This window comes from Diplotaxodon limnothrissa, linkage group LG15 (assembly GCF_057381915.1).
Source record: "Diplotaxodon limnothrissa isolate DT_005_m linkage group LG15, D_limnothrissa_male_GT1.1, whole genome shotgun sequence".
Taxonomy (NCBI): domain Eukaryota; kingdom Metazoa; phylum Chordata; class Actinopteri; order Cichliformes; family Cichlidae; genus Diplotaxodon; species Diplotaxodon limnothrissa.
Window position 1 is genome coordinate 15,610,342 of NC_140610.1, and position 27,582 is coordinate 15,637,923.

The 27,582-nt window shown below is 41.8% G+C and overlaps 1 protein-coding gene across 3 annotated transcripts in view; it reads right to left on the reverse strand.

The window, feature by feature from the left end:
• gphnb (gephyrin b) overlaps positions 1–26,368 on the reverse strand; it is a 107,954-nt gene extending 81,586 nt beyond the window's left edge. For all 3 annotated transcript variants that reach the window (XM_085373624.1, XM_085373622.1, XM_085373623.1), the window contains exon 1: positions 26,305–26,368. In XM_085373624.1, coding sequence (XP_085229750.1) covers positions 26,305–26,368 — 64 coding nt within the window. The remainder of the gene's footprint in view (positions 1–26,304) is intronic.
• Positions 26,369–27,582: the final 1,214 nt, after the last annotated feature.

The following is a 27,582-nucleotide window of genomic DNA, read 5'->3' on the forward strand; positions in this document are numbered from 1 at the left end:
GTCTCTCTTTAGCCTCACAATTTATTCCGTTCTTCTGCCTAAATAGGCAAAGACTGTGGGGAATATTCGTAACTTGAAAGCCAAGAGTCAGAGTCAGTATATAATTGTTCTTTGAACATGACAGAATGACATTTGATCACGAGACTCAACATCAACACTTAAATGTTTTTTCAAATTTTTCCTTATCAAATTGTCAAAAAGGTTTGGAGGAGTCCTTAAAAAAACCCTGGCATCTGCCTGATCAAGGAAAAGAAAACTACTGCATTGGCTCCATTTTTCCTGTGCTCAGGAATTGTTTATTGATAGCTTGGGTATGAGGTAATAACTGTTGGGTGGGTTCTTTGTTTAGTGTTATATGTGTGAACAGCATGTACAGTGGTGTGAAAAATTGTTTTCCCCCTTCCTGATTTCCAAGTGTCTGGAAAGGGTTACAAAGACATTTCTAAGGCTTTGGGACTTAAATGAACCACGGTGAGAGCCATCCATCCATCCATCCATCCATCCATCCATCCATCCATTCGCTTCCGCTTATCCTTTTCAGGGTCGCGGGGGGCGCTGGAGCCTATCCCAGCTGTCATAGGGCGAGAGGCGGGGTACACCCTGGACAGGTCGCCAGTCTGTCGCAGGGCTAACACACAGGGACAGACAACCATTCGCACTCACATTCACTCGCACATTCACACCTAGTGGCAATTTGGATTATCCAATTAACCTATCCCCACAAGCTGCATGTCTTTGGACGGTGGGAGGAAGCCGGAGTACCCGGAGGGAACCCACGCAAACACGGGGAGAACATGCAAACTCCACACAGAAAGACCCCGGCCTGATGGTGGAATTGAACTCAGGACCTTCTTCCTGTGCGGCAACAGTGCTAACCACCGTGCTGCCCCGGTGAGAGCCATTATGCACAAATGGAGAAAATTTGGAACAGTGGCGAACCGTCCCAGGAGTGAACGGCTGACCAAAATTACCCGAAGAAGAAGACAACGACTACTCATCCAGGAGGTCACAAAAGAACCCAGAACAATATTAAAGAACCGCAGGCGTCTCATTTAAGGTCAGAGACTTTTTTTAAAAAGTGAGTAGTTATGGTCTACAAAGAACATTTACTTCGACAAGTTTTCAGGTCCATGCTTGTATGACCAAGTAGTTCACACATATTACAATTAAGGATTGCTGGTGGGTTTTTTAGTTTGGTTGTTAGTGAACGGTGAGCTCTCTATTTGTGAATTGTATCAGCTCCTTTGCAAACTCCTTAACATCTTTTTCCTCACTCCCCTAAGGCACACAATATATTCTCAAATTATTGCCTCTCAGTCTATTCTGCAGGTCTTCACATCTAGCTGTTAGGTTCATATCTAGGCGCAGCAGATATCTTATTGCTCTCTCTTTTCCCATTCTCTTCTGCGGCATATGATATTCCACCTCTGTAGTTCTTTTTCTATTTTTACATTTCAGCTTTTAGTTTCGCCATAAATGCTTCTGGCTTTGCAAGGTTGTGTTAGCATTGTTTTAGTATACTTGATTATGTGTGTTAGCACTTGCCGTGTCATTGCCAGGTTGATTTTGTTTCATTCCTTTACTTCACGTTTAACTGTTTACTTGAGCCTCTGCCTCTAGAGGCTGGTGCCATTGTAAAAATACTTTATATAGCTGAGATTTCAGAGATTTGTTAGGATATTAAATATTCAAATGGACCAAGCTCTGCTTTTAAAGCCAGATTTACTAAACAGGGCAAAACAAGGCTTGTGAGGGCAAACCCCAAATGGGTTAGTTTTGCGGTGATCTACAAAGGTTTTGCTGTTTTATGCATATGTCATGCCCAATCTGCCAGCTGTGGGTAATTACTAACAGGACAGACTTGTTCACTGTAATCAGAAAAGCATTTAAATATAGGTCACACGTACACGTTAAAAGTAGGCCTATGTGGCAGTCTGCCTGACAGAGTCATTATAATGGAAACAAGCTTCAATAATTGACAGGTTCCAATGTAGAACTGTAAACTGCAACAATATTTTGACACAGCGTTATGCAGCATTCATGTATTAAGACAACTTACAACACTTGAAGGGATAAAATGAACCAGAAATGTTTGATTGACAAACGTTTATTTCTATACTTTGCAACTGGTGGACAGTACCAGCACAATTTATCTATGCTATCTATCAATGTTAATTAAAAGGATAAACAATCATAGATTACAGATGTTTGCCCATCTGTGATCTATCCCTCACGTGCTGTCAGTGCATGCAGCTGAATTTGTGTAGATCTACGACTAAAAACAGCCATATTCGATCATAGCTACGAAATCAGAGTGAAAACTGTTTGCACTGTCTGTGGTTCAGTTTAAGTTTACAAGTTGAATTAATATTTCACTGTTTAAGTGTAATAAAACTTTATTAAGGGAAAAATGTGTTTAGTTTATTAAACGGACCAAAAACAAAAAGCACCTTCAAACTATCAAACCATCTAAAACATCAAAATGAAAAAATAGACCGCTTTTTAAGACTTCCTGTGCCTGATATCAAACCGGGGCCTGAGTATATTCAGGATAGGGTCCAAAGACAACATCGTCCTCGCTCTGGTCTCTCTGTTTTTCAGGCATTTAGCTTTGAACCTCATGAAATTCCTGCTACAGAAGCCACAGTATTCTGAAAAGGACCAACACCAAAAATGAAAGAGTTGGAAGAATTTTGTTGTTGCTGGTGTAAGCTGACTCCCTTTGGGTGAAGGTTCGAGGTCACCTCTGAATTCACTAAACAAATTTTGAATTAGGTGGCTATATAATCTATACCTTTTTTTTTAATCCAAGAGGCTCAGTTGCAAAAACGCAACCTCCCGGCTTCGTACACACAATCTTCTCAGTGTCTTTGTAGATACTGACAGCAGTTTGTTTAACGCCATAAAAACCTTAGTAAATCTGGCTCCTACCTTTATCAATGCGTTTTTAGTAGTTTCAGTGTTAGAGGGCAAATGTCAGAGGCAAGATTTAGGAAGATTTAGGAAAATCAGCATTGGTATTACAATAAAACACAGAACTTGTTGAAATAAAATTGACTCTCATCCAGTCTTAAAAATTACCGCCTTCAAAGGCTCATCAGGCAAGTTTTCTAATAAAAAGTTACCATACTAATAAATACTAAAACTAAGGATATTTCCTCTCTCCTTTTGATTTGATTTTAGTTACTTTTTTAAAGTTCACAGAATCATTTCAGTTACTTTTACTGTTTGTGAAAAGTTTTCATTTGTATTTTAGTAAACTATAATTTTTTTCCACATCTAGTTTTACAGTGAAACCTTTGAGAGTGCACTGCAAAAGGAAACCTAGATTCTTTCCAGCAGTTTCTTTAAAGAAGCCTATGTGAAAATGACTGAGCTTCTCACTTTATTTAATACCAGAATAAACATCTTAATGAGTTTATGGTGTCAATTGCTAGCTTGAAGTCTTCTTTAATGCATTGTGATGTTCATTATGCACATTTTGGTCCCATTTAGAGAAAAACAGGTGATTAAAAAGGAAAGTATGCATTAGAGTGTGGCAACATTGTCATTTACAATGTTCCCTGCTTCTTATCCATATTCATACGTTGCTTGTGTGCATTCATCTCCAAATGCCCAACTCAACACTTCAATGCTTGATACAAAACCCGTCCAAAACAGCGTCCACGTTAATGCAGTTTATGGTTACTCTACAACACTACCTACAAACAATATCGAATGACAAAAGTACCAGCAGTCAAAGCAGGTGGTGTGAGGCAGTGAATTGCAAACTACCCACCATCAGAGTTGCCACAGTCATCCAAATGTTAGTCCCACCACAGGTGAGCTCCTTGCAGTCACTCTGCATCACACTTACCTGAACTTCTCTTTATGATCCAAATATTACTAAAAACCTGCAGTCACCTGCAGCTCTCCACAAAGGCCTCAGGTACTAATGTTTTATTAACATAGCCATAAATATTGAAAAGACACTCACTAATGAAGCTGCGTAGAAAAGTTCCAGAGACAATTTACAGCAGCAAGGAGTACGGGGGCCTTGATTATGTCACCCTTCTTTCTCTTTCGTTGTCCTTCATCTTATTTCCCACACCATGGCTGGAATGCCCCTGCAGCTCACCCTCCACCCACCCACACACACACACACACACACACACACACACACACACACACACACACACGCACACACACTTACCCCTCAGCAGCCTCCATCTTCTTCCCCAATCTATGTTTTTCTTGTTCAATGAAATCAATGGATTGGAGGGGCTTGACAATCTGCCACACCCCTTGCAAATATTAATCATAAACCACAGGCTCTGAGTATAATGAGGCTTGTTTCTAATGACAACAGGCGTGATGAATGTGTCTGTGGCTCGGCGTTGCATTACAATATAGCCAGTCAGGAGTGCGTGCGCGTGTGTGCATGTAGTAAGAAGGTTGGGCGAGAGTGTGGCTGTTGGGGGATGAGGTATCACAGCTTTTCCCCCATGTAGCATGACATTTCGATGGCAGAGAGCCCACGGCAAGCCAGCTCTCTGTGGCATTTCCAACAGCTGTTTATGCACACATACACACAAGCTAAATGTTCACTGGGCATTTTATAAACACGAGTGCTAGTATGTAGAATGCACGAGAGCAAGCATTCACACATTCATTTTACTATAGGCCTATTTTACTATAGCCCTATTACTATTACTACTATTACTATTACTATATGCCATTTGAAGTATAGGTGAGGGCAAAAAAGAAATCAGTAATTTTCACATTGGATGTACACAAGTCACAGGGGTTCAAGCAGGGAAACACACTATCTATAGTAGCTGACAAGAAATTAAAAAATAAAGTATGTATACAGTGAATTCTATTTTGCCACCAACGCTATTTCACAATGTGGGTAATTTGGGTTTTTGTCTACCTAGTATGACACACGCCCACATCCACTAAATGTAATTTTCTCAGTCTCTCACTGCAGAAGAATGTTTTTGAGGTTCTGATTCCAAATTTTTTTAACTTCCTCCTGAAAAATGATTAGATTTAGTTTTTAATGTTCGCAAGTAAGAAAGGCTGGCTCCAATTTTTATTTTATTTTTTTTACAATTTCCAGCTTAACAGCATTAAAAAGCTTACAGCTTGGTACACACATGGTTTTGTTTTCTATGGATGAGTTTTCCCTTCATGTCATCTACACCGTGGGTGATTTTTTGTTTTTCATAACGCATCCATTTGGATACTGTAAAGCGGACATAGCTTGCGCCATTGCTCCAAAAGCTGCCAAACAGAACAAATAATATGACTTGCTGTGCAATACAGGCTGTCGAAAAAAAGGCTGCGCTACAGTCTTGGTGAATGACACTATTAGTTCTTTATTAGTTTGTTAGTTACTACACTAACAGGCAGATGTGTGTGTTGGTGTGCATCACTCATACACTGGAAGGTGTTTACTAACCAAGCTTACTTACACAACCAGGCAGCATTGCATCCTCTGCAGAGATGGGCAGCAATGCGTTACAAGTATTACAGTAACGCATTACAAGTAACGTGTTACTGTAATCCGATTACTTTTTCAAGTAATGAGAAAAAAGGGATTACTATTGCAAAAAAGGTAATTAGATTACTGTTACTTTCCCGTAAGCACGCTGCGTTACTGCGTTACTAAAACCGTGATTCTTTGCGAGCAGTGTTGGGACTAACGCGTTATTAAGTAACGCGTTACAGTAACTACGTTATTATTGTGGTAACGAGCACGGTAACTAGTTATTATGCCAAAATCAGGAACGCGTTACTCGTTACTGGGATTTTAGATAGGGTCGTTACTCGTTACTTCGTGTGGTGGCTATCGCGGAGCTTCCACAGATTCAGTAACATTAGCAAGTGGTGGAGGCAGCAGGTGGATGAAGGAAAAGGGACGCAGAAGGAAAAGAGACCCGAGGCGGCCGCCGGTCCAAGTGTGAACTGAACTTCAGGTAAGAAGTTATGACCTGCAGTCTCTCTGGGTCAGATATGAACCAAGTTTAGGTGGAGTTTATTTTTGTTATTCTGACTTTTTCTGTTCTGCGTGCTAGCTAGCATGACAGAGTTTCTATACAGCTGGGTGGGTGCTATGAAGTTAATGATGTTGGACTTTATTTTGTTCATAAGTTATTAGAGTTGCCAACCGTCCCGTCTGGTATTCAGAGGAAATATTACGCGTTTCTTATTGAGGTGAAAAGGAACAGTTTGTGCCGTAATTCAGCTACAATGAAAAAGGCACAAAGCTGGAGTTATTCTGTGTCTTTGCTGCACAGCTGCCTCTTCTTCTCTCATTCTCCCCCCTCCCTCTCCCGTTTCTACTTCAATCATGAAAACTGATCAATGATCAGCTGATCGGCTTTTCTCTCTTGTTTGTTTATCGCTCACTTTGCGCCAGAAAGAGGAAACCAAAGGATGTCGCGCTAAACAACAGCAGCACGTTTAAGCTTGATCAGCTGTTGTTAGAATTTATTTAATATTAATTTCTAGTATCAGCTGATGTTTGCTGGAGCCACAGCTGTAAAGCTGCTGGTCATGATATGGTTTGGTTATCTGGTGAGAGGGAAACATGAAGATGAAACCAGGAGATGTCCTTACTGAATCATAAGAGCTGTGATGGAGAAACAGGTTTACCTTTTAGGTGACATGAATGAGTTGAAGGGAAGTTATGAACTGTTTCTGAGAGACAAATAACACCAGGATCCCTTTCTATGTAGCTGACAGCTGGTAACTGTGCAGGTGCGGATCTAGCAAAGTGTTGCCAGGGGGGCCAGGTAGGGCATTAACAGGGAAAGGGGGGCACAAAGAAATACTTTTCTGTCTTATTCTCATTTAAAATGTCTAGCTTTTAAAAAATAATTATCTGAATCTTACAACAAACGATTGATAGATTGATACATATATACCATCAGAACAGTGTACATCACTGTCACAACAGTGTTTATTTTCATTCAAAGGCTTTATGATTTTTCCTATAATGGTGGGCCGGTCTCTAGTCAAAATGCCCGGGCCAATTTTCTGTCCCAGTCCAGCCCTGTATGCAGCTCATCTGCAGTCTGGTGTTACCTACATCTTCCTATTCAGAAGGCAGAATTTCCGAGTTCTGAGTACAATCGAAAGCACCACGACTGCAGTTTTTGTGTTGGATGTAAAAAGCGAGGATAGAATGGCTAGGATAGAATCAGGCGTGGGCTTTCTCTCGTGGAAATGTGCACATTATTTTTTCCTTTCTATTGGTAGGTGGCACAGTGCACTGTGGCAAGTAAGCAAGCTAGAAGACTGGCAAAGTTATGGAAGAAACACATTAACAAGAGAATTCTGAGTAAAACCAAAGTTACTTTCCCTAGTAACTAGTTACTTTGAAAGTAACGAGTAACTTGAAGTAACTGAGTTACTTTTGAGAGAAGTAACTAGTAATGTAACTAAGTTACTATTTTAAAGTAACTTACCCAACACTGTTTGCGAGTGACTCATGACAGTGACGTAAGCGAGTGTCACGTTCGTTGCAACAGCTGCGTGCAGATCAACAATGGATAATATAACGAGTGCGGCAGAGAGTATGACCGTGCAGCGTTTAAAGCGTGGAAGTACTGACCTTACTTTGAGTTTGTTTCCGTAAAAAGTGACAAAAACATTAGCGTCCGCTGTTCACTGCGTGGGAAGAAAACTTCTTTTTACAGCGAAAAAACCCCTAAACTTCCGAGCAGAGCAAGCACCGACAGTACGCCGCCACGGGAATGTCAAACTCCCAGATCCTTCCACTGACCACTACGACACACCTGCACCAGGGCAAACCTCCGCCTATGCCACTCCTGCTATACAGGTGAAAATAGAGCAACAGGACTGCTGAGTCTTTGATTTTATTTATTTTCTGCTGTGGTTTACGTGCATTTATTTGAAAGAGTGAGTGTAAACACAAAAAACTATTTTATTTTATGTGCTGGAATGTGCAGAAAATAGGTTTAAATGTTAAACAAATTTCTTCCAGTCAGAGAATGTTGCATATAATTTAATGTTTGCTTCATGCGTAAAGTTAAAAGATTAAAACTAATAAAACTAGTTTCAAAAAGAGGCTTTTTCTTTTGATTACATTTTATATGATGGATTATGCAGAAAAAATAGAATTGGGCTGAAAGATCTATTGCTTTATTACGGTTGTTATATTCATCTTTTATATACAGTTTACAGATGTAGCTTAATTTATAAATAAGCTCAGTGCTGAAAAACTCTTACCTTTTTATTTCCTAATAATCCGTAATACCACTTTGTGGCTACCACTTGGGATAGCAATAAACAGCATGACCTGTTGACTAAATTTATTTGACAGTTCCTACTTTGCCCAAGTACTGGAGACCCCAAAATTAATACTGATGTGATATGCATAACAGTTTAATTTAAGAGACTTCGCCTGCATTTGATGTGCAGGAGCATATCTAAAGGAATAGTCACATCTCAGATGGGAGGCTATTGTGAAAATAACATTTATTATCCAGATTTTGCTCAGAATTAACAAAATTATGTGCCGATTTCAAATTTAAACTGGCTATCAGCACAAAAGTCCTTGTGTGCTACCAAAAAATTTTAAATATAGGAAAATTAGATCAAAAGTATTTTTCTGTTGTGTGTGTGTGTGCAATTTCTGTGAACCAACTCGCTGGCTGATTTACGGAATTCAGAAAACAACATATTTAAAAGATAATGGATATTGTCATTTTGAGGATTACAAAATGCAAACAAATACCGAGCTGTGTGTGTTATATCTATGACTGCTCCATTAATCGGCCAGGTACCATTCTCTTGTTAGAAGCCAAAATGAGTTTGAGAGCAGCTCTATTGATTTCAATAGAAGTGCTTACACTGGCATCGGTATAGCTGTACATTTTTGATATCTCCTTTAGAAGCCCCCCACCCCCCACCCCACCCCTCTGCCTCCAATTCCCTTCTCTCTCTCTTTCTCTCTCCTCCACTTTCTTCCACCCCCACCTCCTCCTTTATCCTTCCAAGATGCTCATGCGAGGCTGCAGCAGTACAACCACAGATTTACGCATCCCAGTTTGAACATGGAACAACAACATGGAAAAAAAAAAAACCCACTCACCTCACTTATTAAACGTCAATTAAAATGAGTAAAGATCGAAGGTTGGAGAGCGGTTAGCCTCTGAAATGTATAGCTATTGGCTAAGATAAGCAATGGGGCTCTTAATCTGTTGGCGTTCAGGGTTTGTAGTGGTACATATGTGCTGAGGCCTAATCAGATCAGGTATCGATTGGTCTTCATAGAGGAGGAAGCTTAATGCTCTCCCTGCTCCTCTGCGATATGTCTCACTCATATGAAGGAAGGTAGAGAAGCTCAAAGGCAGAGGGAGGAACAGACCAACGGTTATGGTACTGCAATAAGGGTTACAGGTCAAGGTTATACTGACAGAAAGCCACTGAGAATCAGTGTCTCATTTCTGATCAGAGCAAATGGTCACATTCATGCTGAGAGGGGAATCATTTGATGGGCAGGACAAATGCACAACCACAACTCCAATCCTGATTGGGACAAACAAGTCCCAAGAGGTGCAGCTGTCAAGACGATTTCTGGGGCAAAAGAGTCGTCCATATTGTAAGTGACACATTGTTCACTAAGTGGAAAGTTAATCTAAACTGCATCTCCACAGGGTCCCCATGTGGCAAAGATGGCAGCTTCATCATCGCCTGGTCTACCAGCTGCCCTCCCCATGACCAGTCTCCGCTCTCTGTCCACAAATCCCATTTCATGCCAGCCTCGCTTCTAAAAAGGCAAAACAAAAGCCTGATCAGCACAGCTGCGGCTTTAGGACATTGTGCCAACAATCATCGTGAAATCGGTGGAACAGAGCAAAGTAAAACTCTGCAGCAACCAAGAGTACTGAGCACTGCACTCTGCAGCTTTAAACAATATGGGCTTCTTAGGTGTGGAAACTTGTGGCTACTACTTCCTAAAAGTAAACAATGACACCTGCATTATTTAGCTGGTAGGTGTTGAAAGAAAGTGAAAAGAAGCATGAATCAGAAACTGATGCTGTTCTAATGCACCCATCCACTGACAGATCCATGCATCAACCTTCTAAGTATTATTCAGTTCAGGGTTGTGGAGTAGCACTGTAAGCAAAGGCATCCAGTGTTTCCCAGAGTCTCCTTGTGGTTGGACATGCCAAACACTTGAAGCACCTCAACAAGCCCAAATTACACTTTCCACATCCACATAGGCCTGAAGAGGAACAAGCAAAGTGTTTTGCAAATCCCTCAAGTGCGTAAACGATTAGTCGAATAAGCAATTCAATTGAAGGGAAATTAATCAGCAACTAAATTTGCTAAGCTTTTGCTGGCTCTAGCTTCTCAATTCTAAATTGTGGCTTTCATTCTGTGACTTATTTACATAAAAATGAATATCTCTGGGCTATGGACTGTTGGTTGAATAAAACAAACTGAAAACTGTTATGGGATTTTTGCTGTTATGTGATCTTTTAAAGACCAAACAGTGCATTGATTAAATGTAGACATTATCAGCTGAGTATGGATAAGGGTCATTAGTTGCAGGCCTACATCTATCAGTGCATTAAATCTGACTACATCCAGTATAAGCGCTCAAAAATGCAGTGCAGCATTGCTGCAAAGAATTAAAGATCTTTCACAGGATATGCAAAAAGTGATATATTCAGAAATGGCGTCATTGTTGAGAAAATGTACCTAAAGTTGCAAACTCACAGTGGAAATAAAGTCCTGTGGATGAAAGTTACGATGAACACATTCCACACGTTGCCAGTGCTTGTTGATGTGTTTGTTAATGTGTGAGTGGGTGGTAATACATGGGTGTATCAGTATGAATGTGTGCAAATGATTTGACTCCCCTTATTTCCCAGGATGCAGAGTTTTACATGCCCCCACACACACACACACACACACACACACACACACACACACACACACACACACACACACACACACAGAAAGAGGAGTGCCCCGGGCCCAGCTGTACTAATGAAGAAGCCTGTAAGCAGCTACCTTCATTACATTCAATCCTCTGGACAGTGTCAGCAATTACATTGCAGCTTCCCACTGTCAGAGCTCACACATGTATGTACACACACACACACACACACACACACACACACACACACACACACACACACACACACACACACACACACACACACACACACACACACTACAGCTGGATACTTCTTCTCCAGACTAATTGAGGTTGATGCAGGGAGGAGTTCCTGTTCCTCTTCTTCTTTAGTAGTGGGTATTTGGCTCAGGCTTGGCTCTTTAAAACCCAAACCTCTCAATGCAAACTTAGATCTACCACCACATCACCATACCCCCTGTGACGACTCACTCTACCAGCCTCTCTGTATGGTGGAGCAGAAGGGAAGCCTGGAGGCAAAGGGGGAAGCGTCCTAATAGAGTGCTCCACTTGCCATATTTTACACATCTCATCACTTATCCCACTGAGACACATACATCTACATGTCACTGTGGGGGCAACTGAAGAGGGAAGATCCTTAAGGATCAGAGAGTTTTTGGGACTGGTGTGATTGTGTGTATAATTCTGTGTTTAAATAAAATCCATTCATCCATCCATCCAGCTTTTTGTGTGTGGGGGGTGGAGCCTATCAAATCAATCAATCCCACTATTGCTGATGAAGATATCCATATGTATGTGATGATATGTAAATAAATGACAGTAGATGGTAATCACCCATTCATCTTTCTACCCCCTGGATTTGCAGCTACTGATTTTTTTCAATGCTCCTTAATTACCTTATTACATTCCTAGTATTATTAGTCCTTTTGGAGCCTTTGGTTGCCCACAGGCACTGGCCACAAACAACAATATCCTCAGTTTATATCCACAGGATGACCTTTTTTCCAGGCTGTTAACAAACCTCTTCGTAAAGGTCATACGTTATAATTAATTTAAAAATTTACTATTTTGCAAATAATCATAAAGTACACCACTTTGACAAAAAGACTAAGGTAATCTCTTCACAACTAACTGTAAAAAAATATTCAGTTAACTTTGATATATGACAAAGAACAGCATTAAATCTTCATACTTGAGGAGCAGGATCCAATAAGTGCTGCTTCACTTGCTGTTAGTGGTATAATTGTTATGAATGGTGCATTTGCGGTACCTCCATGTTGTTGTTTTGAAGCCACAGGTGACAATTGACAATACCAGAAGGTGGAGTGCCAAGTTATCAGCTATATAGTATAATATGAGCGTATGGGTGCACTGCACAGACACATACGCCTGCTAATTTGTGCTAAGAAGAATTGAAATTAGCTGGGATAGCTGTCAGCTATGACAGAAAATGCTATCATCCATCCATTTTCTTCCTCTTATCCAGTTCATGGATCAGTTTATGGTGGGGCTCGAGCCAATCACAGCTGTCACAGAGCAAGAGACAGGGTACAGCCCGGACAGGCTGCTACTCTGATACAAGGCTAGATAGCAAGATACACAACGATTCAGTTCTAAGGACTTAGAATTACCAGTTAACCCAAAATGCATCTTTGCATGCATTTTACATGGGAGGAAGCCAAGGTCCCTGAAGGTAACTTACACAGGCACATGGAGAACATATTAATTTCAAACAGAAAGGCCCCATCCAGCGAGTTGATTTGAACCTTCTTGCTGTCAGGCAACCCACTACACCACTGCATGTTTAGCAAATTATATGTGGACATGGGTCTCAGAAAATCTATACTTGATTCAGGTGTTTTAGTCAATTACAGAACCATTTCCAACCTTCTCAAAAAAATTGTTGAAAATCAAATATGTGATCCTTAGCAGAGGAATAGTTTAATAATAACAAGAAATCCAGCCAGGATTTACAGCACAGAAATTAAGTTACACTAGTGACTTACTAGTTTACTAGCTTGACTTTTAGACTGACTGGTTAGTCATGGAGTCCCCCAAGGCTCTGTTCTAGGTCCCATACTACACATTACACATGGTTGTTTCGAGCCATATTATTTAAAAACACTGCATACATTTCCATTTGAATGCAGATGCCACTCAGTTATATTTATCTGTGAAACAAGGTTACACAAATCCTTTAAATAAACTATCACCATGTCTTAAAGAACTATAAGGGCTAGATGGCATGTAATTCTCTACTGTGATATGCATACAAAATTATTGCATTTGCACATATAATTCTCAAAATCATGTTTGTCTTGCCAGATAGTTACTCTAGAAGGCATTTCCTGGCCTCCAGTCTCATTTACCTTGCACATTAAACACATTTCCATGAACCCAAAGGGTCACTAGAGAAGCTGCAGTTTTTGACCCCCTATGTTTTGGTTTCATTTATCCTCTCTGCAGCTAAAGTACATATAGATTAAACTTAAACAAAAGAAGCTTGTGTTTTTTTTTAAATGTCCCCAAATGGCTGAAGACTGCTACAACATGTAGATGTGCTTATGCAAATCTCAGTAGCAACAGTGCAGCACCACACTGGAATTAGTGAATGTCTGTTTTTCTATTGCATTAGGCAGAATTTCAAGGTAAGCCACAAGTATTGATAATTATTTATCTCTCGAAATCTGCTGCCAATGTAAGAAAAGACAAAACAAGTAAAAATAAGAGGGCTAATGTAACAAAACTGAAGAAACTGAGTGAGACACTCCCTGACTCACATCTTTAAATGTCCAGTGTCACGTGCCAAAACTGAAAAATCACCAGTCATGCCTGTTGCAAGACCATAAATGATGCAAAAGGGCAACAAAGCCGTCAAGCCTTGTCAATCAAATTGACTTTTGTGTTCATGTGTTGAAATTTTATGGCTATGATGTGTGTGAGTATGCGGGCGCGTGGGTGTCTCTTAACATTTGATTCCTAGGTGCCATGATCTGAAAGGATTTTGTGGTAGAAACGGAAAAGGCATGACACTGAATAATGGAGGAGGAGAATAGGAGAACACCTTGACCACACACACACTGGGACGAGGCCGGCCATCAAACACACCTTGTTAGGGGAAGCTGGCCTCCTCCATTATTCACAGGCACATGCTCCCCTCATACTGCTTTGCCGGGGAAGATGGAGTGAGCTGAATGTAGACAGACAGCAAAGGGAAAAAAATGATAAAGGTGGACATAGAAAGAGAGGTGAGGAGACAGGGACAAATATAGTAGGTGAGAAAAAGGGGGAACGGTCTGGGATAAAATGTGTTATAAGAGTAGAAAACGTAGGGTGAATGTGTTATATTTATCTCTGAAATCCTCAGACTTTCTTCAAACTCAATGTCAGTCATCACTGATTCAGAATCGATTTGTGAAACTGACGCAAACATACATGTGCAAGCAAGACAGTGACTTAAATTATCGCTGTCAATTATGAATGCAATTGCAGCATTGTCTCCATAGCGACACCAAACACTGCAGGGGAAAACCTTCATAATGGGGACCACCAAACATGATGGTTAGTGAGAATACATTTTCAAAAGAAGAAAAAGAAACAAAACAATAACAACAACCCCCCCAGTGTGGCACCTTTGCATTTGTTGTTTCTAAAATAGAAGCAATTCAGATGACGGAGGTTCCCAGAAGCATGTGTCACACACATCAATCAGCACGTCTCACCTCGACATGGCTGGTCTTGTGGCCTCGGGAAGGACGGATAATGGTGGGAGGGAAGAGGTCTGAAGAAGTGACGAGCCAATGGATAAGCTGGCAGAAAGTCAAGAAGCAGTGGAAGGGCCATTGCCAAGGGTGACAGCCAGAAGTCACACAGCACCACAGCACTTCCCAGAGGTCCTTTTCCTCCTTCTTGACTCGTGTTTTTGTTCTTATGAATGGCTGATGTTGTGTGCTGCTGACTGATGCTTTCTAACCTCTTTTATTTGCATGTCTGAATGAACATTAAAGGGCTTGTGGTTTTCAATCGTGCACACCTTTTGGGAGAAAAATATTACCGTTTTGAAAAATTATTTTTTCACTTGTCATAACTTTGCTTTGACTTACTCTGTTTTGCCTCCTGTGTTTCATTCCTCATCCCTCTTCAAACTGCACCCCACTCTCCTGCTCTGTTTGGCAAACAATAACAAAATGTCGAAATACTGGAAACCTGAGTGATGTTGACATAAATGAAGTTCCCCGTCTCTTCTTGCAGGGAAGCAAATTTAATAGCTGCTGCACTACATAGAAGATCTCAGAAGCCCCCCTCTCAGCGCATTACTCCTGTCACTGATGGTGGTCCGGGGGTGGGGGTGGGGGCATTTTGTTACATGGCTCATGCAGCATGTCTTGCATTTTGCCATTAAAGTTATTTAGCTGATAAGTATATTGGAAAATTTTAGAAATGAAATGTTTGCATGAAAAGGGGAACTACCTAAGAGTATCTCCTAGAAGTCTTTCACTCCTTATATTGTTGCTGCACAACGGAAGTGGCTAAAACTTATGCAGCAGCTATGAGATTCGTCTACACTTCCCCTGTTTTGCTTACACTGCAGGTATTGCCAATTTGGGAAAATAATTGCGAGAGGAGATAACATGTCTTCGTTTTCCTGAAGCCTTCATTACTTGCTGTGTTAAGTAGACACATATCTTTGGCCAAACGGAATGTGATCACATTTCAGTAATTCCTGTGCATCTTTATGAGATTGACAGATACGCAAACATACTGTGCAGGCTCGCTTTCATGGATGTCTGACTTGGACAAAATGCTTTCCTGGGTCTTCATATATTCATTATACTAGAGTTCAAGGAGTTGCAGTGTACACATAACTCTACAGCACTCGGCCCATGATTTGCTCTTGGTTAACATCAATTGTCTTAAATCAAAAGTATTTCCAAAAAGTGGATGATGATCAGCTTCTAGCGACAAGTCTTTGCACTCTGCTTTGCTAGACATTAAATTTTTGTTTCCACAGTCTGTTATCTGTTGTATAGCTTACGCTTAATGTAGTCTTACTCATCCAGACTAGGGAACACTTTTGCTTGGCATTTTACGGTTGGCGCGTGCATTTTCTGTATACGTCAGTCATATTCACTTATCTGTGCAAAGCCAAAATTTTCATCAAGATTAAAATTCAATTAATTGTGCAGTCCTAACTTATACCTTTCCATGCCCCAAATTCTAACACTGCTTCTGCACTAAAAATCTGCACTCTCCAAGCCAAAATCAACACTATTTAATTGGTGCCATTTATATATTGTCTCTGATCTTGGTTGTAGTGTGCCTTTGAATGAATTTGTCTGCCATGACATGACATAAAAAAGGCTGATAATAATACAGTTTCTGCTGACGTTACCTACGATCAATAAAAAAAATCCAGGAAATTATCCTCCGGTCTTATCACCAAAATTAACATGCATTGAGCCCCAGAAAATCAGAAAATTAAACCAATATGGTAACAATAGATTCAAGTATTATAACAGACATAGTGATTTGTGTGTGCATCCAACCAGAAAACACCAGCAGTGTATATCAAGCAGGTAGTGGGCAGCTCAGACAGTAACAGACACCAAATATAAGCAAGGTGTTTACTGTGAGGATCTCAGCATAATTGATGTGTCCAGCAGCCGGCATTTTGAGGGACAAATCTGATTTCATCATGATTATGTCAGACATATTTCAAATCTGTACAACACATCTAAATTATATCCAGGTTCTAGCTACAGTATGTTTAGTGTCAGTGGGGGAGGACGCTCTCTGGCTGAAGAACTACTAGATCGCATTAGGAAAAGGAGTTGAGCTGCTATTTAAATTAAAGAAACAGAATATTTACGTCCAGATGAACAGAATCAACTTTTGGAGAATATTTATGGATCTTTTGGGCCAACTGAAATGTTGTATTGCATTGAAGCAGACACCAGGTGAGACAATCCAGAAACCAAAGCATTTGTTTCAAGAAAATGAGGCCCTACCTATAGACTATTAGCATTGTTACCCTAGCCCCTGCTCTCAACAAGGAGCTCCCTGTCTCATCAGCACCCAGTCAGTCTGCAACAAATCTTAGATACAGGCGATCTGACCTTGTCCTCAGAGTAAAACATGGTGGAAGCATATGTTTCAGACGCCTGTTAGATCAGGAATGATAAAGTCGCATGGTGGCATCTCAGCACATGGAGGCCACTGATGCTTTTCCCCTTCGTTCTTTTTCCATCATCGTTTATCTTTTGCTTCCTCCAGCCCTAATTAACAGCTCAAGCCAAGACAGAGGATCCAGCATTAAGAGTAACTCATCAGTTAAAACCACCACTCTATCTTTTATCTCCATCTCTATCTCCATCACTCAGCAGCTTCTCTCCTCGCACAGGTCATCGCAGGAGACGGACCTGAGCAAAGGAGGGGGGCACCCCTTGCTGTCTGTAGACAGCCCAGAAGTGTCCTTCATCTCAAAAGTTTAGCGTTCTTGGAAACATATAAACATATAATACATATAATAAACAATTATTTAACAATAACTTTGCTTCTGATCATTTTAAAGGGCATGGGATATATCTCCTGATGGTAAATGGGTTATTTATTTTACTGTTGTTGTTGTTTTTTTTTTTTGTTTTTTACAACAATTAACCTTATTTGTTCTCTTGCTCCAAAGGTCAAATTACATTGTTGTCAAAGTGCAAAACTTCTCTTGGAAAAGAAGACAGAAAAAGTAGAGTAATTGCAGTACTTACTCTGTACTTTGATCCAAGCCATTTCCATTTTTAATTGGTTTAAACGAAATGCGAATACTTACTAAAGCAACTGTATGCAAATGTCTATCATATTGATAATAATAACATAATAATTTCAGTCAAGAGAGCTGGTAATAGCTCATGACCTTATGATGCCTTTTTAGAAATTTGTAGCTAAGAACTAATTGTAATAAATTTTATCAGGTACACCTGTTCACCTGTTCTTTTATGGAAATAGCTAATCAGCCAATCAGGTGGAAGCAGCTCATTGATTTAGGCATGTAGACATGGTCAAGACAACCTGCTGAAGTTCAAACTGAACATCAGACCGGAGTAGAAGGGTGATTTAAGTGACTTTGAATGTGGCATCATCAGAAATAGCTGATCTGTTGGGATTTTCCCACACAACACTCTTCGAGGTTTACCAAACACCTTCTGTAAAGGAGAAAATATCTAGTGAGCGACAGCTCTCAGGGTTGATCGTCGAGTCAGAGGAGAATGGCTTCAAGTTGGTAGGAAGGCAAAGCAGCTCAAATAAACACTTGCTGGAACCAAGAGATGAAGATGAGTATTTCTGAATGTGCAACACACTGAACTTTGAAGCAGATGGGCTACAGCAGCAGCAGACCACACTGGGTTGGTCAGCTAAGAACAAGGACCTAAATCATGAGGCTATGATTCACAAAACTGGACAACAGAAGACTGGAGAAATGTTGCCTTGTCTCGATCTCTGTAGTCATATTCAGATGTTAGAGTCAGAATTTGGTATAAAGAACATGAAAGCATGGCGCCATTCAACCTTGTCACAACAATTCAAACTGGTGGTGGTGGCATAATGCTGTTGTTTCTGATCACGTCCCTTTATGCAAACACTGTGATCACCATCTTCGTGATGTCTCCTTCCAGCAGGATAATACATCATGTCACAAAGCTCAAAAAATCTCTATGAGTTCTATGCACTCAAATGGCTCCCACAGTCGGCAGAGCACCTTTGGGATGTGGTGGAACAGGAGAGTGACATGCATGTGTTGGCAAGAAAACATCACACAGATGCCATAGAGATATCCTGTCAGTCAGGATAGTCTTTCCTGTTTATCATCAATCATTTCAAGTTAAGTGCTTCGACTAAAAAGCTCCATTCATCTATGTTCTTAACTGCCTAGGGTCACAGGTGGTGGGATAATACCTATGCCAACCCACACTGCGCAAGAGGAGAGGTACACCATGTACAGGTAGCCAGACTATCACAAAGCTAACAATTCCAAATCCTTCATTCTAAAAATACCAAGCACAAATGTCCTTTTCTTGTCTAAACTGCTTATCGCGTCAAATGAATGACAGACTGTAGCACTGCTTTATGCCTAGAGGGAGTGGGAACCAACCAACTCTCCTACACCTACGCGTTTAGTCTGGGAATGGCTTTCCAGGCAGCTCCGACGGAGCTCTTCTCTGGAGAGTTGACAAGAGCCTACATAAGCGGAGGAGACCCCGCCAATACAGTCTGCCTCTTGTTCTAACTCGCAATTCCAACTGAAGACTATTTAGAGTAAGGGAGAATCATTTCCATGGGCTATGAAAGCAGAGACAGAGAAAGAGAGAAAGCCAGAGAGAGTGAGGGGTGTGTGCAATGGAGAGGAGAGGACAGGAGAGTAGAGGGGAGTCACCCCCCTCCCGGCCCAGCACACCCTGCAATCCCCACTACTAGATGCTGAAAATAATTCCTTTGCAGTGAAGACTTAATTCTCATTCTGTGTTCGTGTCCCTGATCCCGTATTGTCTATTCTGGTCATGTGGTCTGCCTGCCTTACTGCTGTCCGCTGTGACAGCTGTGTGTGTATGTGTATTTGATGCAGAGAGCGAGCGAGTGGGAGAGAGAGAGAGAGAGAGAGAGAGAGAGAGAGAGAACGAGTGAGAAAAGGGTCAGTCTGTGTATTACCTACTGCTACAGTATGAGCTGCACCCATACAAAAGACAAATCCTTGTCTGACCACATGCAAATAAAGGGCTCAGATAGATGTAGAGTCCAAAGAGGAACCATTAAGGTGCATGCCTGCGTTTTAACAACGGCACCACTTTGCCTTCCATGCCTATGGGATTGTAACATGATGAACATTTCCAGTTTGACAGCCTGCTGGAAGCCTACGCATCAGTGATGATGCAGGCAACAACCACCAAAGTCTAAATAAATACAAAGAAATCCCTCAAATTTGGCTCAGAGATGATCTAAAAATACTGGAATCAGATGAGAAATAAGCAGCAGGAACAAGTATATGCTCTTTTTTTTTTCTCCCGATTTAGCGCTTCTGTTCCAAGTGTATCCCTCTCAGACTAGCATATTGTTGAACAGATGCCCACATATCATTGCAAGGGATCACTCCAGTAACAGCTCAGAGATGATTCAACCGTACGCAGACACAAAGAGTAGGGTCAAAACAGGAAAAAGGAGGAATAAAATCATGCTAGTGGGTAGACACACGCCTGGGGCTCACTGATTCCCATTCAAACCACGTATCTTTATATCACCAGAGAACCGACTGTTAACATTTATTTTGTGTTTTTGTTATCCTGTCATGATGTCAGCTTTGTCAGGATATTACGTTTGCCTGTCTAAGCGTCAGCGAAGTGGAAAATGGGAAGGAATGATAATAATCTTGTGATGCTAATGGGATCAATGACAGGCTGGTGGCCACGAGGGAGTTAGCAATGACTTTTTTGAGCTTGCTTTGTAGTGTAGTTGTGCATTTTTTGCCATTGCCTATGGATAACTGGCCAAATGAAGAAAACACGACACTACAACAGCTACAATGAGTTTGAGAACATCTTCCAGATTGAAAGATTGTACTGCTGTTAACTGTACAGACAACCAGAAAAGTGTGTAAACAGTTATTTGCTTCTTTCAGTACATAGTGCTGTTATTAAAAAGCAAAGAGTTTAACTGAAAAGGATGCAAATTTCGAATTAAATCTGTCTTATATCACATTTTTTTCATATAAAAATAGGCTAAACTACATATCCCATATCACTTATCCATCCAGTACCACCATGCACTGTCATTTTACATCCTTCCTTAGTGACAATCGGTGTCCATTGTGGATAGGTTGCCAGTCAAACACAGATCACACACCTTTACACCTACGGGCCGATTAGGTTAACCTAACCTTCATCTCATCAGACTGTGGGAGGAAGCCTGAGCACCTGCTGAAAATCCACAGGCTAGAGGAGAACATGCACACTCTGCAAGAAGCCAAAACCTTTCTTTAAGATCCTATTTCATTTAACATTTGCAGACAACACTGATCAGTCTCCTGGCTCTTGTTTGTTTAATGCTTGAAGCCATAAGGTAATCCCACAATGGCTTCCCACCAGCAAAAAAAATGTCCATTTGCTTGTTTGCAACAAAGCAACAGCCCCTGGGGGATGAAAAATAAAACCAACACGTATGTGCCAAAAACATTGCAGTTCCTGGAATCGCCACTTGGCTCCAAAACCAAGTCAATCCCCATAGATTCCAATATTAAAATGGCTTTAGAGCATAAAATATGCCTACATGAATAGTTTACAGCCTGGTATAAAAATGGATTTGGTATCTATTGATAAATTCTCCCTTATTTAATGTTAATTTCATTAGGCCGTAAATAAGAAACAGCTTCTGATTGCAGCTGTAGCCGATATCTGTTTGCCGAATGACTGAGCTGAACCTCTCAACCATGTTTGCGGTGTTGTTGTCTTTAGTTCATTTCTACTATTTCATTAGTAACTTAGCATTGCTGCCCTTCACCTCCCCTAATTCAGACATGGAACTGGAACTCTAGGCCATACTGGGAGTGCTGCTGCTGCACTTAATGAAAGATGAATTACAGGGCTTGCAGTTAATTGTAAAAACAGACCATGCAGAACATGTGTTCCTTGTTTTGGTTTGCCAACATTTTTATTTATATGTTATTTAACACTAATTATCAGGTATCTGTGTGATTCAATCCTACAATTTATGGATGCAGTTTGCCAACCTCCCTGTAGCTTGCCAATTAATGCAGCAATAATAATGACCATATTGTCTAAATGCCGTCACTGTTGGCTCTAAAAAAAAAGCCCAAGATGGGAATGGCCACAATGCCAAAAACTGCACTTTGCTTTGTTGAGTCATAAATAGACACTAAGAGGAAATTGCTCCATTATTTGGCACACACCCGTGTTGTTTGGTGACACCCGATAGCATTTTGGTCAAGGTACGCAGGCAAGCTGCTCCACCTCTTGCTGACTTGACTCCTGTTACTCTTGAGAGCCTCTTTAGCACCTAAGTTGTTAAGGTGAGTTTGGGATAAACTCCAGAGATTAAATTACGTGGAAAAGCTGATTAAATAGTTATTATCCCATCTGCAGCCAGACAAGTACACACACAAGAAGGTACACTTACATCTCCGCAATCCCGTGAGCCTGCACACTTGCACACGAGCAAAATACATTAAGGCTGAAGGGAACTAATGCAAAATTTTTGTGGTTGAAATTTTTGGGGCACTGTTCAATAAGCAGGGGAAATACATATATGTTCAAAAAATAATTACTTTACTCTCCTACTTCTTTTTTCTGTTGTTCTGTCTCATTTTTAGGACAGCATGTTGGGTCTTTAACTCAGCAATAAAATGCAGACTTCATATGATTAAAAAAAAAAAAAGACCACCATCCTTTCCAAATGAATGCTTCATTCATTCATTCTGATGAGATTCACAGAATTAGTTCTACTTAAGAGAGGAATGGAGAGCGTGATCTAAATGTGGTTGTTTTGGGAAGCTTGCCTGCTGTCAGTTCATGTCTTTCTGATAGACATGTAAGTTTGGAGAGATGCCCACATGTCCCTGAGCCTCTCTGAGTTCTTAAAACCAAGGAAGATAGAAAAAGAGAAAAAATATATGTGTGGGGTGGGGAGGTAGAGACAAGACAGAGAAAGGGGTACAAGGAGATCGGAGAGGGAAAAACATGTGCTGACTGTCGCACAGTGGAGCTTTCCTGCCTCGGCTCTTCGTCGGAAGCTTGGTGGTTAGGTTGTGTCCAAGTCTCTTTGAGGAAAGGCTAGCGTTAACCCACACACAACATCCACCATCAATGGAGTTTTCAGTGGGCTGCGAATCAAGCCACACATCCAAGAGCATCCGTGGCGTTTGCACGGGGCGCTGCCGTGTAATAATACTGTATGGTCCCACACATACGTGCCAGCTTTGCACAGATTAAAAGCCACTGAATGCCTTTTGCTGCTCTCTCTCTCTCTTTCTCACTCAGTCTCTCTCTTACACGCTCTCTCAGTGTGCGTGATCATGGGAGGTATGCATACAGAGGCTATATTTGGGGCTGGGGGGATTTGGAAGCTGTGTTTCCCAGCCAGAGCTTGGTATTACTACACAAAGATGAAGAGCAAAGCGGAGTCACATGCAAATGCACATACTGTGCATGCAAAGGACACACACATACACACACAATTCAGACAAAAACTGGAGCGAACCTGGACCTCAGAAGGCAAGATGTCATAGAATAGTCAAAATTTTTGCCATATTTTTATACAAAGTACATTTTGTAAATGCATAATATACATCATGCCAAGTCAGACCACTAATTTAGCAAGAAATATATGACATGTGAGTGTTTGAATGGAGCACGCAAATGCATATGCAACAAACAAGAACACACTCACAGGAAGTGAGTGCGTAGATGAGTGCTCAGACCCTGAGGCAGGCCCAGGGTGGGAGGCATAGGACAATTAAAATTCACGGTAAAGTGGAAGAAACACAGACAGTTCGAAAGTAGCCACTGAGCAATCATGCATAAAAATACACAACCACACAAGCACTTACATACAGGTAGACGCAAAAAAATAAAACAAGCACACACAAAGGTTGAGCTCAGCGTGAGAAGCTTTCATCCACTCCTAACAAAGCTCATATTTTCAATGTGATATCTTTGACAAGTGACAGCATGTTCACCCCAATTATCCAGTTTTCTACCTCCCTCTCCTCACAAATAAACCCCACCTCTTCTTCAAACGTTCAACAAAATACATACATTACCTCCCCCCCCCCCTCTCTCTCTTTCTCTCTAATACACACACACACACACTTGGAGATGCCAGCTCACCTCTCCTGCACTGTTTCCAGGGTCTAAACAGAGATGTCCCCTGGGCTCTGTCACCTGTCTAAAGAGATGTGGGGCTAAGTGATGGAGGAGGATGAGCCAAGGTCTCATCTGCTCCCTGGTGACTGAATGCAGGAGTGGACGGGTGACCTTTGACCCTGGCAGAAAAGGAGATTGAGCAACGCTCCAGACTCCATTAGCATTCTGCTCACACACACGGCCCATACCATAGCAGACTCGGAATGAACACTGTCGATGTAGAAGACTGAGGCTTAGCAACAAGGTTCTGAGTTGTAAGAGAGATTCAGTCAACCTGAATGCTTTGCTTCTTTCTGGCATCACAGCAGGGGAGTTTTTTTTTTTTTGCTGTCAAAATACATCATCTCTCAGTAAATTCCCCAAAAGGAGAAAAAAAACCCACCCAAAACAAAACACGCAGAGGTTATTGTAGTAATCCTAGCATGATTAGAGTCTTAAAAGACCAGGGGTCAGGTACAACATGGGAACTTAATGCCATTGTGCACCATTTCCTGCAGGATTTTCCCCTCACGCCTTTGATGCTTTGTTTCACCTGACAGTGCGAGCCTTCCTGCACACACAAATACATCAAAAAGACAAATAAGCTGTCGGTTGTGTCTCTGTGCGTCTCAACATCGGCATATGTATGCGGGAATTGTCAACACTGCACAGCAAGATCAAACTGGCAATCTGTCAGTTTGCTGGGGATACAGTTGGGGATTTAAGTGACTGATGACACACACAGAAATTAACAGACTCTAATGTGGCGTGGGCCTTAATGTCAGTTTAAAAAAAATGAAAAAAGGGATGAGTATCCTTTGACCTCCAGTTGGTGATGAACATAAGCCACCTAACAGCCACCAACATAATCAGAATCCACAAGAAAAGCTTACTTCCAATTTTAATGCCAAATCCTCATCAGCCGATGACTATTTCTCTTTGGAACTCCCCATCATACAGCCCAAAAACGATGATGTAGATAAGAAGAGAAATCAAAGTGGCTTGGGATGCGTTTATCCTCCGCTACATTCCCGGCTGTATCTACCTCATGCAGTATTTACTGTGGTAGGGTCAGTACCGCACTGATTTGTGAGTGACGCTTGGATTTCAGCACCACGGACAGCGCGTTGCCTCTTTCCTCCAGCGCTAGGAGAGGAGGGAGAGGAGGAGGAGGGATGGAGATGGAGACGAGTGGTTGTGGTGGTGGTGTTGTTGTTGGTGATGGAGGGGGTTTCCCTGGCAGATTTCAGCAGAGGGTCTACACAGTCATTCCTCCATCGCTGCAAACCGCCTACTACCTCCTCCGTACTGGATTTCCATACGGAGGAATACCATATGTGTGTGAGAGAGATCACGGCTTTTCATGAAATATTGATCGATCCAGCCTCATGGACACGGAGAGGAAGAGAGAGGGAAAGGGAGGGGGTGAGGGGGGAAGGTTGGAGGGGGGGTATTCCTTTGCACAGCCTTTATCATGCTCCCACTACCAGCACCGATATCGTCTCCATCCCTCCCTCCCTCGCTCCATATCACTAAAAAAAGCAAATCTGTTTCATTTACTTTCCGATCATGACCACAACTGCTGATTTTCGCCTCGCATTATGCTTTACCGATTTGAAACATGACAAAGCAGCAGTCTAACACACACACACGCGCGCGTGACAGATATGGGTAAAATGAAGGCCGGCGGCGACCAGATCCAACACCATCCGCCGTCTCATAGCCTCACATCGCATCTAAACGCAGAACGTTTCCAGTGTTGGTAAGCGAGAGACGCGCCGTCATCGCTCTGCGTTCAGAGGAATGTCGGGATTCACCGGTGTGTTCAGCCCTACCAAACCGAGCCAGAGCTGTTATCATACAGCCCAAACTTCTCGGTCGGCAATGTCATTCACAAAATAACCCCCAGTGAGCCGTCTAACACTCATTTCACTGAATTTCTCACATCAGCCACTGCTCTAAATAGGCCAAAGATGCGCTCATCATCATCACTACCACATCCACCTTCAGCAACTGTCGTGAGCAGCACTTAAAAAAATGCTGTGGTCAGTTGGGTGTCCGTAATGCAACATAGAGGCTGAGCATCTTCAGTATCGACACAACACACGGTCAGCTGTAATTCTCAGCTTTGACAAGCAGATAGGGGCATGAATTATTCAATGCACAAACTGAGCGCTTCTTCTTCTTCAGCATCAGCAGCAGGGAAAACGGCTCGACAAGAAATCTACACACGCCAATGCAGAGCCCACATTTACCACATTAGCACTGGTTGTCATGCATACCGGTAAGAGAGGAGAGAGGGGGGAAAAAACCCCAAGACCCGGCTTTAAATCAGCGTCGCCTTCAAGAGGCTGAAAAAAAAAATCAGCGAGAGACTCAGAGCCGCCGCCGCCGCCAAGCAAAGCCAGCCGACACGTATGAAGAACCGGGCCGGCAGCCGGCGGAAATGAATTCACAGAAACATGAGCGAAAGATGAAACGGGCGGTGGACATTTCTGCGTTTACCTGTCAAGACTCCGACCCGGATTTGGTGGTCGTGGTTCGTTAAAATCATCCCGTCTGACGCCATGTTCAGCAGCGCTGTCGCCCGCACCGAGAACTCACGGCAGGGCCCAGAGCCGATCGCATCGAACTTAGTCGGGAGAGGGAGGGGAGGAGGAGGAAGAGGAGGAGGAGGAAGCTCTGGAGGAGGGCTGGGATACAGCAAAAAATAAATAAATAAATAAATAAATAGACGAGAGGAGTAGAACGCCGAGCGATCATCGGGACACCTACAGATAAGCGGGCAGGATGCGGGGGCCGTTTAAACCGCACACATCACTCTGCTGGCCGCCAGCCACGGTTGTAGTGTGGATCCTAGATTATTTCTTATGGAGACCATTATTTTCTGAGAAGGCTTTTAGGGAGACTGATTAACAGTAGTTACGTCTGCAGACGTCACTCAGTTTATATGTCATGCATCCTTCGGAGCTAGGAAGGCTTCATGGACCCTAAAACGTGATTAATAACAGCATCCTTTCTACGATCTGAAAACCCAATTAAGCCCCTTCCTCCGTCCAGCTCTTCCTTTTTAAGACGCCACCTGCTTTATTAGATTAAAGGGGGGCCCTCAAACAGCAAGGTCAACACTCTAGAGATGTTGCGGCTGTGTCTCAATGCAAAGGCTTAAGAGGAGATCACAGTCTGACCTGTAAAAATGCAACTACATCCCCGGGCAAAAAAGCACCGCTGCTATTTATGGACTGGCCTCATGCTTCCATGGTGTATTATTCTCATTGGGGGGGGAATCTATCATAATTCATCAGCACAGGTATATGAGCACACTAAAGGAGGAAGAAATGAGACAGCTCCTCTAGGTTTTTTATCAGTGTTGCCATATTCCTGTCCAATGACCCAACCAAGTGCATGGCACAGTTTCCACTCTTTTCTTACTCATCTGTTACACAGCGAAGCATCAGGGGTGCTCTGACAAGGACATGAAACAAGACATTCAAGGGCTTATTGAACGCCTTCCTGATCTTCCCTGGAAGTTTGATGTCCTGTTGTGCACTGTTGCCTTGCACTGCATACCTCAGTTGGATACCAGTTACATAACCTGTCCGAGCTAAATGCTCCCGGTCCTGTTTTTTCTCTCTTTAAATTCACATTTATTAAGGCCATGGAATACATACCACGCATCTTCATGTACTTTTTCTTTAAAAAACAAGAAAACAAAAAAAAAAACAAAAAAAAAACAATGCACACAGTCAAAAACCTTACATATACAATATACAAATAAAATGG